This window comes from Fulmarus glacialis, unplaced genomic scaffold, assembly GCF_000690835.1.
Source record: "Fulmarus glacialis isolate BGI_N327 unplaced genomic scaffold, ASM69083v1 scaffold14390, whole genome shotgun sequence".
NCBI classification, from domain to species: domain Eukaryota; kingdom Metazoa; phylum Chordata; class Aves; order Procellariiformes; family Procellariidae; genus Fulmarus; species Fulmarus glacialis.
The window spans coordinates 36,695-55,156 of NW_009187217.1; the positions used below are offsets into that span (position 1 = coordinate 36,695).

At 42.7% G+C, this 18,462-nt stretch overlaps 1 protein-coding gene across 1 annotated transcript in view; it reads left to right on the top strand.

The window, feature by feature from the left end:
* The window catches only part of ALK (anaplastic lymphoma receptor tyrosine kinase), a gene marked incomplete at its 5' end in the record, with an annotated part of 57,375 nt that overhangs the window by 27,205 nt on the left and 11,708 nt on the right, over positions 1–18,462 (top strand). The window contains 11 exons of the mRNA XM_009574370.1: positions 1,822–1,972; positions 4,479–4,610; positions 5,561–5,705; positions 6,557–6,739; positions 8,197–8,295; positions 9,270–9,422; positions 10,650–10,748; positions 12,489–12,675; positions 15,012–15,102; positions 16,041–16,105; positions 17,017–17,146. Of these exons, the coding sequence (XP_009572665.1) occupies positions 1,822–1,972; positions 4,479–4,610; positions 5,561–5,705; positions 6,557–6,739; positions 8,197–8,295; positions 9,270–9,422; positions 10,650–10,748; positions 12,489–12,675; positions 15,012–15,102; positions 16,041–16,105; positions 17,017–17,146 (1,435 nt within the window). The remainder of the gene's footprint in view (positions 1–1,821; positions 1,973–4,478; positions 4,611–5,560; positions 5,706–6,556; positions 6,740–8,196; positions 8,296–9,269; positions 9,423–10,649; positions 10,749–12,488; positions 12,676–15,011; positions 15,103–16,040; positions 16,106–17,016; positions 17,147–18,462) is intronic.

Below are 18,462 nucleotides of genomic sequence, written 5' to 3' on the forward strand. Positions count from 1 at the left end.
GTTGTGCCTAAGGAAAGGGATCCTGCTAAAACTTGAAGTCAAGATAACCCATCTGTTTAAATAGTGACACCCATTTTGAACAGGGAGAGACTGTCACCTGAATCTACCGATTTTTATTTGTCTGCAGCCTTTGGATGAGGCCAAAATGGGTTCTGAACTTGATGTCTGAACTTCCTGACATCATTGCTTGTATGCAAAATCTGTTCATACACAGAAAAATATGGCCCGTGATTGCAGCCAATTAGCCCTGCCAGCTTGCTGTGCCTGACAGTGCACCTCATTAGCCAGTACGAAATTCAACAGCAAATCAACTCAGTCTTCAGATTCATACAGCATCTGTTCAGGGTAGCCCAGTGCTCTGTCCATCACTTTTTCTACTGGCTCCAGTGCAGCCTTACTGAGGAATGATTGCTTTGGTTATCAGCAGTGGCGTGAACATAATCATGTCACATTGCGAGGATCTAATGAGCCTTATGAGGCACTTGATGCTCCATAGTTGCTTTGACATCAGAACTGCTCCATGCTGGCTGCCGCAGAGCAGTATCACAAGGTGAGTTCCTCATGCTAATCGTTAAGGCAAGTTACTGGCTGAAAGTGAGCTGGCTGCCCAGCCTGTTCAAGGTGCTCACAAACCTGGTTTGTTCTGCTTTGTAGCCTGTTTGCATGCAGGACTGTGCTGGGCAAAAACCAACCAGGTGCTAGAGGAAAGGAGGAGTTAAAGCGGAACACCTATGCTGTAACTGGTAGGAAGCCGAGAGGAAGTTTTGTGTTCTCAGCCCTGCAGTCACTGTTTACATGCTCCAGGTTGAATTTTGTTCTCATGGAAATAGCTGCAAAGCTACTAATGTCAGTGAAGAATCACCTGCTTATTTCAGATCTAAATAGAGCTTGCTGTACCATCACTCACTTGCTCAGAAAGTTGAGTAACTCTGTCTTTTGTTGCAGCAGAGATGTGTGTTTTATCATGATTTTTATAAAGTGCTTTGAAATCCTTTGATAAAAGCTGCTTCAAGTATGTAAATTGTTTATGTACTTAGAAGGGGAGAGGGAGGAGCTGAGCAATACAGTGGTACAGCCAAATCTTTGGGTAGATCAACAACAGTCAGGACCTCTGAATCTTGACTGTTTGAAATAGAAGTCCTGGAGCCTTAATTGAGACTGCAGCAGCCTGTGTATGCAACCTAGCCACTCCTGGCTGGAGACAGTGAGACGTTCATGGTGACTGTGCATTTAGCCAGGGGGCTTTTGCCTTCCTTGTTTACTGCAGGTAGTGTCGTATCCATCTACTCTTCTATATTCCTCTGGTCCTGGGAATAGGAGAGCTGTTTCCCATCTGGTCCGTGCTACCAGGACCAGTTATGCTGTCTGCTTTCTCAAATCTCCCCCTGTCAGTCTCGTGCTTAATGTTCTCTTTAGCCATATGTGCTGTACTTACCAGTTGTCCTGCTTCTGTTCTTTCTCTTCCTTGCTGCAAACCTTTCAAGGGTGTGCCTTCTGGGAAACAAGATGTGTTTCATATATTAAAGTTCAAAACTACAGGGACTTGCTCACTTGGTCCTCAGCGAGTTTTTGCCCAAGAATCAATGTGAAAGAAGCTGTTTTGTAGCTACCCAAGTTCATAGGTCCATGTAGAGCAGAGAACCTCAGTCTTCAAGCTTTGGGTTTAGGTTTATTTAGAGTGTCAGATCTTCAGGGCACAGCCCTGTGACACTGTGTACAGTTCAGGTGTGCAAAACACTCAGTGCCCCAAAGTTGTTTGTACTACCTTCCACCTGTCTGGGACAACTCAGGTGCCAGGCTCTTGTTTTCTTTTTCCTGCAGCATCTCAGGCTATGGAGCTGCTGGTGGGAAAGGAGGGAAGAACACCATGGTGCGGTCCCACGGCGTGTCTGTGCTGGGAATTTTTGACCTCCAGAAGGATGATACTTTGTATATCTTGGTGGGACAGCAAGGAGAAGATGCTTGTCCTAGTGTAAGTGATTGCCCTTTCTGTTTTGCTTTAATCCCTTCTACAAATCCATGGGGTTTTATCTGTTTACAGAGAAAACCATTGTCCTTGAGGGGTTTGGGGTTATATGGTTCAAAGGATAGCTACAGTTTTACTGGAGGGCATGAATGTGAAAAGATGAAGTACCATGTCACTGTGCTCACTTCCTCTTCAACATTCAGGCCCCATTAATAATATACTACGGGTTCCTGATTGATCTGCATATCTCAGAGCATCTGTGTGGGTTTTCGGAGAGAAAATACAACCCTGCCTTCCTTTCCTCCGGAGATCAGTCTTCAAGGTTGACTTCACAAAGGCGTTGTCTTTGTTCTGCCGTTGAGCCCAGTCCTGCTGTTATCATAGTACTCTGCAATTCTGGAGACACCCACCTCACAGGGCCTGTTTGGTTATTCTCTGTATGGGAATGAGAGAGACAAATTAATCACTGCTGGGTCAGTCCTGATTTTTGTATTACTAACCAATTGTTGCTGCACATGCCTTGACAGAAAGGTGCAACTTCCACTATTTGCAGGAACAATAATCTATTAATCGTTTAGTATTCTTTGGAGGATGAGGGAATAGGAGATTCTTATGGAGGAAACCAAGCATTATCTGATGAAATTTCACTTATAGGTTTGAGCTGGACATAATGCTGTGCATTTCTCAACTGCTAATGGCTGGCATCCAAGAGATGAAAGCTTAGCAGTCTGTTACAGCAGAGAAAGGTTGAAGGATGTAGACAAGAAAGAGGGGTTCTGGAGGCTGGGTGCTGAAGTAAATAATGTTAAAACTGGAATTATACGTATCTACAAACAAACCATTAATATGAAGCCTCTTTAAAATGAGAAATGCCGTAACTCAAACTTCCATCTAACGTCTATAACTAGGACATTCCAGCTGAGTGTAATATATAGACTCATTAAATTGCAGGCCACTGTAATCTTAGTGAGAATTTATTGAGTGCTAATGTAATTCTTTCATTGAGGCAAAGAGATTGCATTGACTTGTAGAAGGGACTTTTACTAGATTGGATTGTAATCAGTTATGTCTTTGCCATGAAGGATTTTTTTTTTTTAATTCAATTGTAATCTAGTGGTTCCTTTGGGTCATTGACTTTGTCATTTTATTAATCATTCCCACCCAATTCCAAATCAATTAAGGAGAGGGAAGACTAGGGAAAGGAGGATTGTTTAGTTCCATAGGCAAGTCTGCACATACAAAATGGATGCCATTCATTCTCTGGCACAACCTAGGACACATTTTGTGGTCAACAGAATAATTTGTAACTTGAGGATGCTTTTATCATGTTCCTCTTCTAAAAGAAAACACATATGTGAAAGTAGAAGGAAACATAAGGTCAATCCTACTATAACTGTTTGTGCATTTTTCCCTTAAAGTGTTCCACTTAAAGTGACTTAGTGAGTTCAGTGTGCATAACAAGACAGTATTGCTGAGATGAAACACATAAAGTAAAATAAGCTGGAAGCAAAGCTTGCAACTTAAAAATACTCACAGCAGAGTCCTGTTTGTCATGCAGTTTAGTGCTCCAATTTAAAATCGAAGCGACAGTTACCTCTCTTGGATCATAGTCCAGAAGTACTTATAAATGATGGTTTAATGCTGTATTTTACGTCAGTTAGTGAATTCAGTCATTTGCCTAATACAGAAGGTTCATTACATTTGGTGCTAATTGGTGGAGGGGAAAAAAGTGCTAAGTAGGAAATACAGAGGCTTTTTAGTGAGGTATTTTCTTTAACATCAGGTCAAGATCGCAATCAAAGGTGGCACTGCAGCTGTTTTGGTAGGCTTTGAACTAGCCAGCACTGGTAATTACAGTAAAATTGCTGCTACAGCATAAGCATCAGATCAACATCAAAACTTACTTGGAAGTCTAGATAAATATTAGGTAGCTAGTCTATGCTGAGCTCATTGCTACTGTCCGTTCTATGACTACCTAGGTTAAAGCTAGCTCTAGTACATCTACATGAGCCACCAATACACCTTAGTTCTGGATAGATGCACGCTGGCTGCCTGGCCCCAACCCATGGGGCACTGGAAGAGCAGTAAAGAAACTTGGGTTCTCTCTGATTCTGCCATTTGGCTGTTATGTGACATGGGGCGAGTCACATCATCGCTGAGTTACTCCGTTCCCCTACTTGTGAAATACAGATAGTTAATGCTGGGAAGTATTTGCAGTAAATTCTGCTACATCTTGTATGTTAAAAGTTTATGGAGCTTATTTTACAGGGTAATAGATATCAGCACTGAGCTTGCTTCAAAATAATTCAATTAAAATGGCAACAAATTCTTCTGATGAAGGTTGAAGCAGAAAGCAAGATTCTTCTAGAAGAGCATTCACTTGCTTCTGCTTATGTAGTTTCACTGGAGGACAATTTATTGGTTTGGGAGGGTGAAGGGTCCACGAGGCCTGTGTGTGTACAAGGACATGGAGATTTCTTACCAGAATTCAGACGTGGTCTTCTATTTGCAGACTAATGATGTTATACAGAAAGTCTGCATTGGAGAGAACAATGTGATTGAAGAAGAGATACGGGTGAACAGAAGCGTCAATGAATGGGCAGGAGGAGGTGGAGGCGGGGGAGGTGCAACTTACATATTTAAGGTACGGAAACATACTTCCCGCACACCTTCAGCATGAACACATCCTGCCACTTGCCTCTAGTACTCCAGCCTGAAATATCTGAGAACCCTTTATACACCTCTGGGGAAGGGTCCACAAAGTGAGCTCCAGGTATCCTTCATTTCCAGTTGATAGCTGTAGTGAGCCGCGTCAGCCCTTCACACTTCTTAGGACTGCTACAAAGTATGGCCACACTTGCATCAGTGGCTTGGAGTTTCCTTTGCAAACATAATAGTTTGAACTGGAGGTTTTTTTCAATGCAAGCTGAGATGCTGAAGCATAATTCTACAGCAAAGGGCAAATTCCACAAGACTTTATTCAAATCTGTCATTGTGGAACATTAGACTTCAGCTACCCCTTTGGCCTATACGGTGCAATGACAAGAAAAGTTGAGGATAACCTGTATGTTTTCTGTTGGCAACCCTATAGCTAGGGACCACTGATCTTTTCTGTCATGTGCTAGCTGAGACAGTACTCATTCCAAACACCAGTTTTGGGCATTAACAATATGTTTAGATCTCTCAGCTTCTACATAATTCTACATAACTCCACATGCTCAGTTAGTTTCCATTGTAGCAGTCCTTTACCAGTGGAGACGCTATATTGCACTATACAGAGCAGTGCTCCTTAGCTATTTCATTTGATGAAAATCATCATACGGTAACATTACAAGCTTTCTAAGAGCCTTCAGCACTGTAGGTACAACTCACAGAGCTGCTGATGCCAATGTCCTGTGTTGCAGAACTTGGTGGGACTAGTGCTATTCATTAATCTTTTGGATGTGGATGAATAAATAATGCAATGGCAATTTGTAGTGCCAGGCAGCCCTAGATGCCTGCTTAGTGCAACATGCAGTAACTAGCATGTGGTTGAACTTCCATTTGTGTGTCTGACTCAGTTTGAACACTGCCTTTATTTCTGAATTTGTTAAGATGGAGAATGGAGAACCGGTCCCCTTGATAATTGCAGCAGGAGGTGGTGGCAGGGCCTACAGGGCCAAAACAGACACATTTCATCCAGAAAGGCTGGAGAATGATTCCTCTATTCCAGGGTTGAATGGAAATTCAGGAGCTGCAGGTAAGGAAAGTTTATTCTTTTTAAGAAAACCTTGGTGAATTTGTGATACTCCCAGATTCCTCCTCACAAGGAGGTGAGGTGAAACTCATGAAAGCACAGTTTAGGGGGAACACAGAAGTATAACGTGCATATAGGATGTACCCACAGTGCAGGATACTTGGCCTAAATAAGGGTATGGGAAATTATATAGCCATAGCAATGGCAACATTCTCCCAAAATAATGTAGTACCTCTCATAAGCAAAGTTTTTTAATTTTTGATGTGGGAATTTGCAGTGCCAATATGGCTATCCTGCTCCCTGCACTGTCTTGTGCTGTGTAGACATACTCACAGTTTCCCTGGCTTATGCAGAAAGAGCATAATTGCACCCTGGCTAGAAGTCTCTGTGAAGAGACCTTGGACTGAACAACCAGCAGAGCTGAAAGTGAGTCATTGGTGAGTACGTTGTATTTAGAGCGGGGCTGGGACATGTTTTCATATCCCTTTCACTAAATTCCTTTTATTTCACTTCAGAACTGACATAGGGTTTTTGCAAAGAGAAGGGGAAGGCTCTGTAAGCCAGAAACAAGTGGTTTTGGGGAGTAGTCAGGGATATCTTTTTACATTTTCCATAGAAAATACTTGTCCTTGTATGGTAGGTGAAAAGAGGTGCAGATGATTAACGTGGTCAAAAGCCCTACAGAAAGGTCTCTGTAGCACTGTGTAGCAAGCACATCCCCTCTTCTAACCAAGGCATGAGATTCTTACTTTCAGCTGAGATGCTTTGAAGGAGTGTTTGTTCTGCAGATCCCTGCAGTGTTTTTTACACAAAAATAACCCTTACCTGTGCCTTTTCTCTTCTCTTAACTGCAGGTGGTGGAGGTGGCTGGAATGATAACACTTCCTTCCTGTGGTCAGGAAAATCCTTGCTGGAAGGTGCTACTGGAGGAAGATCCTGCCCCCAGGCCATGAAGAAGTGGGGGTGGGAGACAAGAGGGGGTTTCGGAGGGGGTGGAGGGGGGTGCTCCTCAGGTGGAGGAGGCGGAGGATATATAGGTAAAGTGGCTTCATGTTCAAGGTGTCCCTTCCCCTCCTTTAGTGCTAATGATCAGCAAAATGCTGATAGATAATTCTCCTGTAGCTAGCGTATTTGACTATTATGTACTAGTATGTCTGTGTGTTGCCTTTTTAGCACTAGATGAACGTATGGCATTTAGTCTTTGAGCAAATAGCCAGATGTCAGTCCTTCAGCTGTAATCCTGGCTTTGCGCTCTGCAAAATGTGCCATCAAGATCCTGCTGTGATTCTTGACCTTCCATTTTGGGGTTGTAGTGCTGAAGAAAGAGGAGCCGCAGGCTATGTGCTCCCATTGCCAGCACCTGTGTTTTGAGGACTTTGGTCCGGGAGATTGGCAGCCAGGCTTTATGCCGGGGAAAGATGGAGCTTCTTCTACCCTGCCCTGCTGTGGGTGGGCCTTGGTCCTGCACAGGTGGTCTCTGGGGGCAGAGGCTCAGGCTGCCAGCCAGGACCCCTCTTAATAATGATGGTGGTGTTGACTTCAGTCAACGAGGAGCTCATTTCATGTGCTGCGGGTCTCAGGACAGCTGTCAGATGGCATTATGTTGATTATAACTGGTGTGGGCCAGATTCAAGATCTCTACTAACCCATAATCTCGTGGGCCACATAGTTTCTTCAGCCATCTGCACTGTGGTGGACTTTTTAACCCCTGGTTCTCCACAGCTTAAATCAAGTGTATGATAGACTAGGAATCCTGAGAGGAAGTAATGAGTTTAAATGATTAAATGCATGTTTTGTACCAATGTTGCTGTGTAATGCTTTTTTTTCCAACAGAATGCCTCACATGACGTAATTTTAATTTCACTGAAAATGGTTAAAGAGGGAAAGCCATTTTTGGGTGGGGTGGCGGAATCTTTGCATGCTTGTAGTACAAAATACATGGCCCATACTGTGCTTCTAATATGTTCTACATGCCCAAGCACAAATGAGCAACTCATAAATTCCTTCAGTCCCCGCTCCTGGTGGACCACCCTGCTTTCAGGGTGTAAAGGAGAGGAAGGATATCAGATTATTCATTCCATCTGCTGACACAGTACATACCTTGATCAGCAAGGGTACTGAACTTAGCCCTTGAGTACTGATGTTTTCCAGTCTCTTGGCTACATTAATTTTAAGAAGGGCTTATATGTTTCAAAGCATCCAAATGGTTAAAGATTAAGTTTGTGCCTTAGTTTGCAACAGTCTGCCTAAAACAGAGCTAAGACATTGATTAGTCACAATCTGCTGCTATTAAATTGAAGTTCTAGAGATAAAAGACCAGTGGTTCATGCCACAACACGCTAAGTGTTCCCTATATGTTAAATACTTTGATTTATTCTCTTTTCTCATTTGGATGCCTCCCTAAATATGCTGAAGTCATGCATGTTGCAATGCTTATCTGTATTTTAGTGCCAATGAGCCTCAGCCTGTTAAGATAACTTCTGGTTTGACATAGGTGGCAATGCTGCAGTGGACAATGATCCAGAGATGGATGGGGAGGATGGTGTGTCCTTTATTAATCCAATTGGTACTTTATACACTCCAGCACTTAAAGGTATTCATATTGGTCAGAAGTCTTCTAGTGTGTTTATTTCACGTTAAGAATAGTTTGCATCTGTTGGACATTTTAAGGGTACAGCTTAATGTCATCATGAACATGAGGAGGCAGAAAGATAGCATAACAAAGTCCAATGGAGAATAAACAGAAGTAGCAGGAAAAAAGCACGTGGAGAGGACATCAAGGCTATTAGAAAACACTTCCCAACAATATAGTCTACTAGCCTATAGAATAATTTTGGCCAAGGAAAGTGGTAACAGAACCTCATAGTTCAGATAATTTAGGAAAGAAACAGACAAAGCACCTGACTATTCACTAACAAACATGTTCCTTAGAGCATCCTTCAGCAAAGTATCCAGGTTGGACCAGGGAGTTTCTAGAGAAAACAGTGCAGTGCTGCCCAGCAGTGCGTGGATGTGATAAATACTGCCACTCTAGCCTGTATTTGCCCAAAAGTCAGTGTCTTGAATATGTTTGCGATGTGTTCAGAAAATACAAAAATATCTATTTGCTCAAAAAAAGTGTTTGCTTTAGAACAGCCAAAAGTGTTTTCAAATACAGATGCACTCTGGCCTGATAGATTCAGTCAGAAAGTTTTGAAAACATCGCAATGTTTGATCTCAGAGGGAGTAAAAGCCAGGAAAGAAAAGGGTGAGCCCCACGGACCGCTAAAAGGGCACGTTTCTCTTAGCCTTGGCAGCAGCCTCCTTACTAACCTGGTAGGACCATCTGCTCAAAGAAAGCCAAGTGTACCTCAACTGCAATGGGGCTAATTTAGATGGATGTTATTTTCTACATGAGAAAAGTACAGGAGCTATGGAAGGTGGGGAGAAATCTGTTTCTTAGACAGGACCCACCCTGCCACATCTGGCAACCGTGACCACCATGTCCCCTGTTTCTGTCAGTGCCCAAGGGAATGATATGAATGATCTTTACAGTAATTAATTCATCTTCTTTCATCCACTCCCTAGTGACAGAGGGGCACGGAGAGGTGGATATTAGGCTGCATCTTAACTGCAGTCACTGTGAGATGGACGAGTGCCGTGTTGATCTTGAGACTCAAAAAGTCATTTGCTTTTGTGAGCCAGGCACGGAGTTGGCTGAGGATGGTGTGTCTTGCATAGGTAAGTAGGTGTTATGGGGTAGGCTGCCAGCATGTGAAACAGAAAATGCATGGCAAAAATCTGTAGTTTGGACTGTAAGACATCCTGAAAGTGTTATCTAGCCTTTCTTAAAACTGGCTTCTGTTGAATGTTACCTTCTTTCCTGCTGGTATATGCTGCAGTGTTATTTTGCTAGGATATAAACACATCAGTGCTGAGGAATGGTGCACAGAGCAGCATTGCTGGTTTGCTTTACAGTATATGTTTGGCATACTGGGCAGCACTGAGAAGAGTCAAATTTTGTGCCTGGTTGCGCTGATGCTCTCATTCTGCTCTGAAGTCATGAAAGTTTGCTCACTGAAGGAATTTTCCAGCTAATCTTAAATTCCAGGTCAGTCCTCTTAAGAACCAAAAAAATGTACAAGGTGAAGGAGAATTTATGTTCCTGTGGATTTGGACATACAAGGTGCAGGTGGAGAGTCTATAAGAAATTCTGCGTGAGATATCTCTGAAGAAGACTAAAGACAGTGCCTGTACTTGCTTTACTTGAAAAAACAAGTGCTCAGAGCTCCATTACTAGGTTTCCTTCATATGCTTGCCCAGCAATTAGAGCAAGTGGCTCCAGGGTTTCGGGATCCTGCTCTCAGCTTTGTCACTGGCATGGGAAAATTGTTCTTTATTTTTACCATTCCCATCTGCAAAATGGGTGAAAAGCATGGTCATTTTGCCAGGGTGAAGTAAACCTTGATAGATGGTCATTGGATGCCTTGTGGTCCCAGGTGAGTTTGCAGCTATGGAATACTTTGTACTGCACTTACTGTTATCAGGTTTTTCTGCCTGGATTAGATGCATTTAGGAGATGATATATTGCAGTCCTCCTTCTGCTTTTGCTGTGATTTGGCATTGATAGCAGCACTTTAACCCTGGCAATGTAATGTTCTTTCCACCCCCCCCAACCTCCTGCCCTTCGTTTTTATGGTCTTGTTTTCATACCCAGGGAGTGCACATGTTAATTCATTGATAGCAAACCATCTGTTTTAACGGCTTGATATTAATTGAGGAAAGTGAAACAATGAGGTATTAGAGGTCATAGATCCTGAGACCTGATCATGCAAGAGGTTGCTCCTATACTACAGGAGCAGCAGATGAGTAAATGGAAGGAAGAGCAGAAAAATCTGTCTGCAAAAAAGTGGCTGCTGGAAGATCATTTCAAACATGTAATTCCTTCTTCTCCTGCCTCTGTTACAGCTGAGCCAGTGGTTCATCTCCCTCTCTCCTTGGTCTTGTCTGTAGTGACTTCAGCATTGGTAGCTGCTTTAATTTTGGCTTTTTCAGGAATCATGATAGGTGAGTGTTTCTCTCCAAAAGATACTTTCATATGAGGGCTGGATCTGAGCCAAGGATAATTGAGCCCTGGGAGGCAAAAGGATTCGGGTTTTTAGCTACTGCTGTATTTAATGACACCTTCCCACACACATGCCTTAACTTCAGATTTCAGATTTCTAGCCACAGTGAGCAATTTGAGAAGGTTTCAGTTACTGACTGCATCTCGAAAGAGACGTTGTTGCTTGTGTTGTAGTGTAAAGCTGCCAGAACACAACTGCCACTGGTTTTGTGAGAGCTGTTGGTGCTTAATGCCTAACAGCAAGCTTCTTTATTTGTGTACCTATATACAGATTTAGCCTCTTACTGTATGACATTTAAGCTTGAAATTCTCGCGTAGGTTCCCCTTTTACAAACTGCTACTTCATAGGATGTGGGAATTCTTGGCATCTTTATTTGAAATTCTAAAAGGTATTTTTCACCCTTTCGTTTTCTTATTTTAAACAATTGCTCACCTGCATTCGATTGCAAGCAGAATAGGTTTGAATCAATGAAAAGCAACCAGGGATTTAAACCACAGCTCCGCCACCTTTCTTTGTCCACACTGTATATAGTCTGGGGGAGGGGAGGGATGTACCCAGAGCAGCAAATAGCAACTATTAAATTAGATTTGCACAGCTGTTTCAGTTTTAAGAATTTCAGGAGTTATCAGCTGCACACACATGGTCCTACATGTATGATTTCTGGCCTGACAGTCTCCTTTAAAATAACTGATTCTCAGCGAGTGGAAGAGTAATCCTCTTTCCATCCAACTAGCCTATCGTTGCCATCTCAGGAAAGAGCAGCAATTTAAAAAATCAAAGCAAAAGCAATGAGGAGGAAAATGGAGGACAGGAAGGGTTTGTGGATAGGTCATTACATCTGTCTGCCTTTGCGAGTGCATGTTTACCCCTTAAATTCTTCCCCTGAGCAACATCTGCTGGAGAAGATGCAATAGCTATTACCGTCACAGTCTTTGGGCTCAATCCAACTCCCACAGAAATCAATAGTAAGGGTAATAGTGATTTAACCTGCTCACGATTGGCATCTTGCTTTGAAAAAAATACTGCAATATCAATTACTATTTCAAGGAAGATTCACAGGATCTTCTTTCAAGGTGTGATTTCTAATGACATTTCAGAAGTATCAGTGAAGTGATTCTAAGGTATATAACACTACCATAAACTGATTTCAAATTTAGTCCAACTCTGTTGTTTAGAAACAGAGGAAGTTTTGCAAAATGAGCTAGTTTTATGTACAATGTGTTATTCTGAGGTAACTGTTTAGTCTATCTATTTTGAACAACATGATGCAATAATTCATTTCAGATTTTAGTCACTTCTACGTGATTTAGGAAAGTTGGTTATACCCTGACTCCCTCAAGTTTGGAACTGGACTCATACTTGGAAGGTCCAGCTAAACTAAATAGAACAAAACAAAAACCTCAGAACTGTGAAATCAGAGATCTCGGCAAGCGAAATTCATTTTACTTCTTCCAAACAGTTCAAGAGCAAGCCTGTTTCTTCATGAGATGTGTAAATCAAAGGTTCCTGGATAACTTCAGATTCCATTTTCTGTCCGTAATTATTTGATGACAGTGGCACTGTCTGGTTTGATTCGCCGAAATTTGGCCACACAGCAAATTCCAGTGAGACATGCTGCACGGCTGCTATCCTGTTCCAAAGTCAATCTGTGTCTCTGGTTTACTGTGTTCTCCATATTTAGTATATCGTCGGAAGCATCAGGAGCTACAAGCCATGCAGATGGAGTTGCAGAGCCCAGAATATAAGCTGAGCAAGCTGCGTACCTCCACTATCATGACAGACTACAATCCCAACTACTGCTTTGCAGGAAAGACCACATCCATTAGTGACCTCAAAGAGGTGCCTCGAAAAAACATCTCCCTCATACGGTAAATTCATCTTTGCTTTCCCCATGCTTCACACTCATGTATGCTGGCTCTCTTACACAGATGTGAACTCATGTCTTTGTGCAGGCACGTACAAATTCTCATGCACTTCTAGGCTCATGCCCCTTTTCATAAGAAAGATGTAAAGCTGCAGTAGTTAGGCTTGTGTGGAGGGGACTAGACTTTGGCAGTCTCCTTAACCTTTTACAGGTGCAGTGTTAATCTTCTGGGATTATGAGAGGGACTGAAGAGTCATCACCACTATTTCAGACACATCTTTTGCAGACTGTGCAGTGAACGGCCCATTTCCAATATTAACTGATGAAATGCCGGGAAGGCTGAGGCTCTTTTAAAGTCTTTGATGGGATCTTTGGTAAAGACAATGATATCCTTAAGTACAATAGCAGGAAAAGCAATGGGTTTGAGACTGCCAGACAGTATTAAAAAGACAGGAATATAAAGCCAGCAGGATAGTCATGTCTAGATCAGAACTTCTGGAAAGTTCAAAATAGTCTCTTAAGAAAAACTTGAAAATTCAGAGTTCTTTCCCACCTTGCTCTACTGCAGGGTACAGTGCGTGCCACTTGTGAATGTGACATTACCCTTGTACCAAAAAGCCAAGAAGTGGAAGCAGGAGAGCTTGGAAGACTAGGGAGCTTACAGTGCTAAAAAAGATGATGCCTAGAGCAGTTCATGTAGTCTGCAATGTTTTGCTGTCTCTTATCTCATTCCCACTTACCTGCACATCTTGCTGGACTGCATCTGGAAGTTTCCAGTGTGCCCTGTGCTGCTGCTGCCTTTGTCACTTGGGCTTTGAAAGGATTTTTGAAATGTGGCAAGCTTCAGAGAGCAGAGGATACAGCTGGGAATTGATAAGGGCAGGGAAGGTGGGCTTTTTGGGAGGAGGGTGAGTTATGAGCTGTAGAGATCTGTTTTATACCTTCAGTTTGTAATAAGTTGGTCAGGCATAGCCAAAAATAGTGTCTCAAGCTGATACCTACAAAATGTTATTAAAAGAAGTGGTTGAGTCACAGGCAAGGCAAGTCCTCACTGTGGTTTTATTGCCTAGACTGGTCTTTATCCTGGCAAAACTACAGACAGAGCTTATACAACAACAGGGCAGATTGCCCTTAGCAGCAGCTTTTTAAACAGACAGGAAGGCAACAGCCCTTGCAAAAACAGTCCACCGATAGATCGGAGAACAGAATCAGTCCGGCTCTCAGGCCAGACCTGGCTCTCCCACAAATGTTGTAGAAGAGAGCCTTATTGAGAGCCTTTTACCTGGACCGAGATGCAGGAATGTCTCTTAGAGGCTCAAACTACTCCTGCCCAATGTGCAGCCCATGCAGGGTTAAGAGGGACTCAGGATCTGGGATGCAGCCTCATTCTCTGCCAGAGTTCACTCTGTCGTTATGACATGCCACCTATGTTGTACCAGCTGACTTAAGCAAGTGAAGACTGGATAGACAGGTATGCAAAATCACAAGGACATAGGACAAGATCTGTTTTGTGATTACTTTAATTTCTTTCTCTTTTTGTTGTACCCTTATTCAAAATAAAACTGTAAATTTCATAATATGATCAGTGCCAGAAACGATACAGGAATTCCTAGAGCTGAGTGCTTTACAAAGCACTATCATCACCATTTACTGGCTAAGGTGCTTACCCAGAATCACAAAATAAATCAGGAAAAGATACTTGGTTTAGAATTCAGGTCTTTTGAGAACCATTGTGCTACCTAGTTTCTTGTTCAATGTTTTCTTTAATGGTGATGCATAAACATCATGGGATGTTAATGTGTTTAGGGTGTGGGAACACCAAGACTTAGAAGCACTATCATCACCATTTACTGGCTAAGGTGCTTACCCAGAATCACAAAATAAATCAGGAAAAGATACTTGGTTTAGAATTCAGGTCTTTTGAGAACCATTGTGCTACCTAGTTTCTTGTTCAATGTTTTCTTTAATGGTGATGCATAAACATCATGGGATGTTAATGTGTTTAGGGTGTGGGAACACCAAGACTTAGGACCTATCTTTATTGACCTGTTTTGGAGCGCCCACCACTAAAACACTGACACCAAAGCCATAAAAGAATGCTGCTGCAGTGCCAGCAGCTTGATTTCACTGGGGACTGTTCACTTTTGAGGATTGCTTTCCAAAAAGTCCAGGAAAGATCACATCAAGGTCTGGTCCCCTGCATAGTGTGAGGAGTGGTATCATCAGTGTCAATATCCAGTTCTCCCTGATTCACTGCCATGAAAATTGTGAGCTGTGACCACAGTGTTATAATGTGTGTTCTCTGTAGTAAAACCTTCTTGTCTTCTCTGGTCTGTCCAGGGGTTTGGGCCACGGAGCCTTTGGTGAGGTATATGAAGGTCAGGTGGCAGGGATCCCCAGCGACCCCACTCCCTTGCAGGTGGCTGTGAAAGTAAGTGACAGTGTATGAGTTATCATGATGGTTTCATGCACCTTTCACCCACGAGTCCCAATGCATTATAAAAATGAAGATGAATTAAGCGTTACTATAGTACTAAAGGATGTGGCTAGAAAGGTCGCTGCTCTGTTGCAACACTTTAATCCATCATAGTGATGGTACAATTTGTAGCATATGGGCTTGTGAGACTATTAAAAGAGGTCTGTAAGTAGTAAATAGGCAAAGATTTCCCGTACAGCTGCAGTAGGCTGCAGGTATGAGAAATAAATCCATCCTCTGCCCATCCTCCACATACTACACTTGGTGTGGTAATATGTCCAAAGTCTTTGAGTCAGAGGCCAAAAGTCTTCACAGGGCCAAGAGCAGCTGGCACATACGTCAAAGAGCCTGCAGGTAGGAGATGGCTGGTTTTCCGGGGATCTCACTGCTCCATTACAGGATGGATATGCACTGGATGTGAAGCTAAATCTTTAGAGACCCTGGTAGGGTTCTCCAGGCCTTCAGCAGCCTAGCTAGCTTGTTTTCTCCTAGAGGTTATGTAGCAGCACAGTCCTACTGCTGGTTACAGTTCATAGTCTTGCTGGGAGGTAGGAGTATTGAACTGTCAGAGAGCTCAGGAACTGTGGTCTTATTCCTCGTTCTCTATACAGTGGAGTCCCATATATTGAGCACTGTTCCCTGTGCACTCTGGGCTATTTCCTTTGCTGAGAGGAGGATGACAGTGGTGTTGATGGGCCATGTGTTCTGATCTTCACCTTTCAACAGGCTTCACAGTCTAGTTTAGTAATGGTCTAGCTATTATCTTAGAGTGAGGTTTCTTTTAGAGAAACAAAGATTGCTGCAGACAATGTTAGTGCTTTTGATTGTGCCAGCTGTTCTACATTTGTAAGTTTAAATATCTTCTCCTTGTCAACCTGTTCTTTCTTTTCCAGACATTGCCAGAAGTGTGTTCGGAGCAAGATGAGCTGGACTTCCTCATGGAAGCTCTCATTATTAGGTGTGTATGAATAACATGAACAGCACTTGTGTAGGCTTGCAAAGCCCAGCATTGCGAAGAAAAACGGTGCTTTGAGAGGTGATGTCCACGCAACACATCTATACAGTAGTTTTAGCGCATGGCTGTCAGTATTTTGCAAAGAGGGATAGACATTACCATCCTTTTCTATTCTTCTTACAAATGAAGAGGCACCAGATGATTAAGGGCTAAATTTTCAAGAGGGTCCGCACTGGTTTTCATTATCCAAAGTGAAAACTTTTAGGCCCAGTTTTCAGAATTGATAATAGGAGCCTTTGATTTCTCTTAGAGATCAGAACATGAGGTAAAAACAAATGTTAGGAGTTTGGGTTTGACTAGTCAAAACTAACAGATGGCATTGACTTAATGCTGCTGTCATGTCACGTGTCAGTGACTGAGTCCTAGAATCCATGGAAATAGTTTCCCATCACATTGAGGTCTGGAGAAATAAGGAAGTATTAGAGACTAGGCCTTGAGGAATATCCCATACATAAGCAGATCTCTGTGCCAGTATGTTATTTGGAACAACTCTGCCCTAACCCAGCTTCTGTCCCTTGGATAGGGAAATTAGGAGCAGACTTTTCTCTGTTATCAGACATTCTCTGCTTCCTGTGGCCCACAAGTCTTGCTGTAGCCCAAAAAGGATGCAGAATATAGGAAGAGGAAAAGCAGCCAAAAGCCATTCCTTCCCCACCTCTGTTTCTGCACTATGCAAGCAGACACAGAGTGCAGGGGTAGCACTTCAGCTTTATCCAGTTACCCTACCTTTGAGATTTGTTACTTTCAGGAAAAAAAAAAACACCATTCCCCACAGCAAAACATTTTGATTCTTTTCTGCAATTGTGCTTTTTGGATCAAAGTTGCTCCATAATTGAGTCTCCCTGTCTCCACAGCAAGTTCAACCACCAGAATATTGTGCGCTGTATCGGGGTAAGCCTGCAGGCACTTCCCCGTTTCATCCTGCTAGAGCTCATGGCTGGAGGTGACCTGAAATCGTTCCTGAGAGAGACGCGGCCTAGACCGGTAAGAAAAGAGAAAATTGAATTTTATTTAGTAAGCTGCTGCCACAAGGCAAATACAGAACTGTAAAAGAGCTGATCCATGCTGCTACTATTTCCTAGCATTTTAGAGGGTCAGAAAATTTCTGTTGCTAGAAGACCACTGTGGGGGCAGGACACAGATGTATAGGGAACAGATGCTGCTGGGATTATGCAGAGGTGCCTCATCCCTGGACTTTGCTAGATAGCGTTGCAGGTACTATCTGAAGAAAGAACAAAATCAAAGTTTAAAAAAAAAAAGTTAAACTCTACTCTTACCTTCCTCACATCAGCTGGGGGTGGGCTGGGGGGAAGCATTGAGCTAGTAATGATAAATCCGTTATTTAAACTGCTGATCAGGTGCATTTCTGTGGATATCTGTCAGTGCAAGTTTGACATAGGCAAGGAGAGAATCCGGCCTGAAGGTGTTTACTTAATAGCAAATATCTTTAGTCCAGAGTTTTAAAGATTTTCCCACTGAAATCAGCATCAATAGGAAATGACAGTCAGTTAGAAATGTGTGAGAAATAAATTATGACTTCTAGAAAGGAGTCAGTATTTCAGAAGAATAAAGTTTGCTCTGAGTCCCTGGATCAAAAAGGCACCCAGATGTTGTTGAAGTTTAGCACCAGGGCCCAGCTTAATATTTTGTCTCTATATTTCTTTGACACAGGACAAAATGCTGGATTTTATCAGTACAAGAGAGACACAAATTGGCTCTAACAGATATAAATAAGATTCTTCCTCAAGGCATCTGGAAACAGATCAACTTTATGTTTCTTCCTTGCAGTTTGGTTTTCAGACATATAAAATGGTCTGTGTTGCTCAAGAGCACCGCAGTCTTGGATAGGTTGCAATAAAATTGCTCCTGCCAGGATAAGGCGGCTAAACGTCCAGAAAGTCAAGATGTTTGAAATCCAAGCAAGCAGTCTTTATAAATAGAGGGTGGTTTTCTGCAGCACCTAGAGATGCTCTCGTCAGCTCATACAAATGGACTGAACTTGGTGGTAGGTGAATGGGGAAATTCGTGTTTTGCAACGTGGGCTGTGCTCTCACCTGGTGCAGAGCAAAACGGCATGAGCAAGGTATGCTGCCTGGTGGGTGCTTTGTTCAAAACTACCAGGACAGGTTGTGCTAGATGTGTGAAGTGGTAGGTGAAACAGGATGGTGTAGGGCAAGGGCATCCATCACTTTGCAATGGAAGCATCTTTTTGGCTCGTTAAATTAGAGAGAGAAGCCAGCTCAGTAACGAATCAGGATCTTGTGAGGAAACACCAAGAACATTAGTCCTGAACAGCAGGA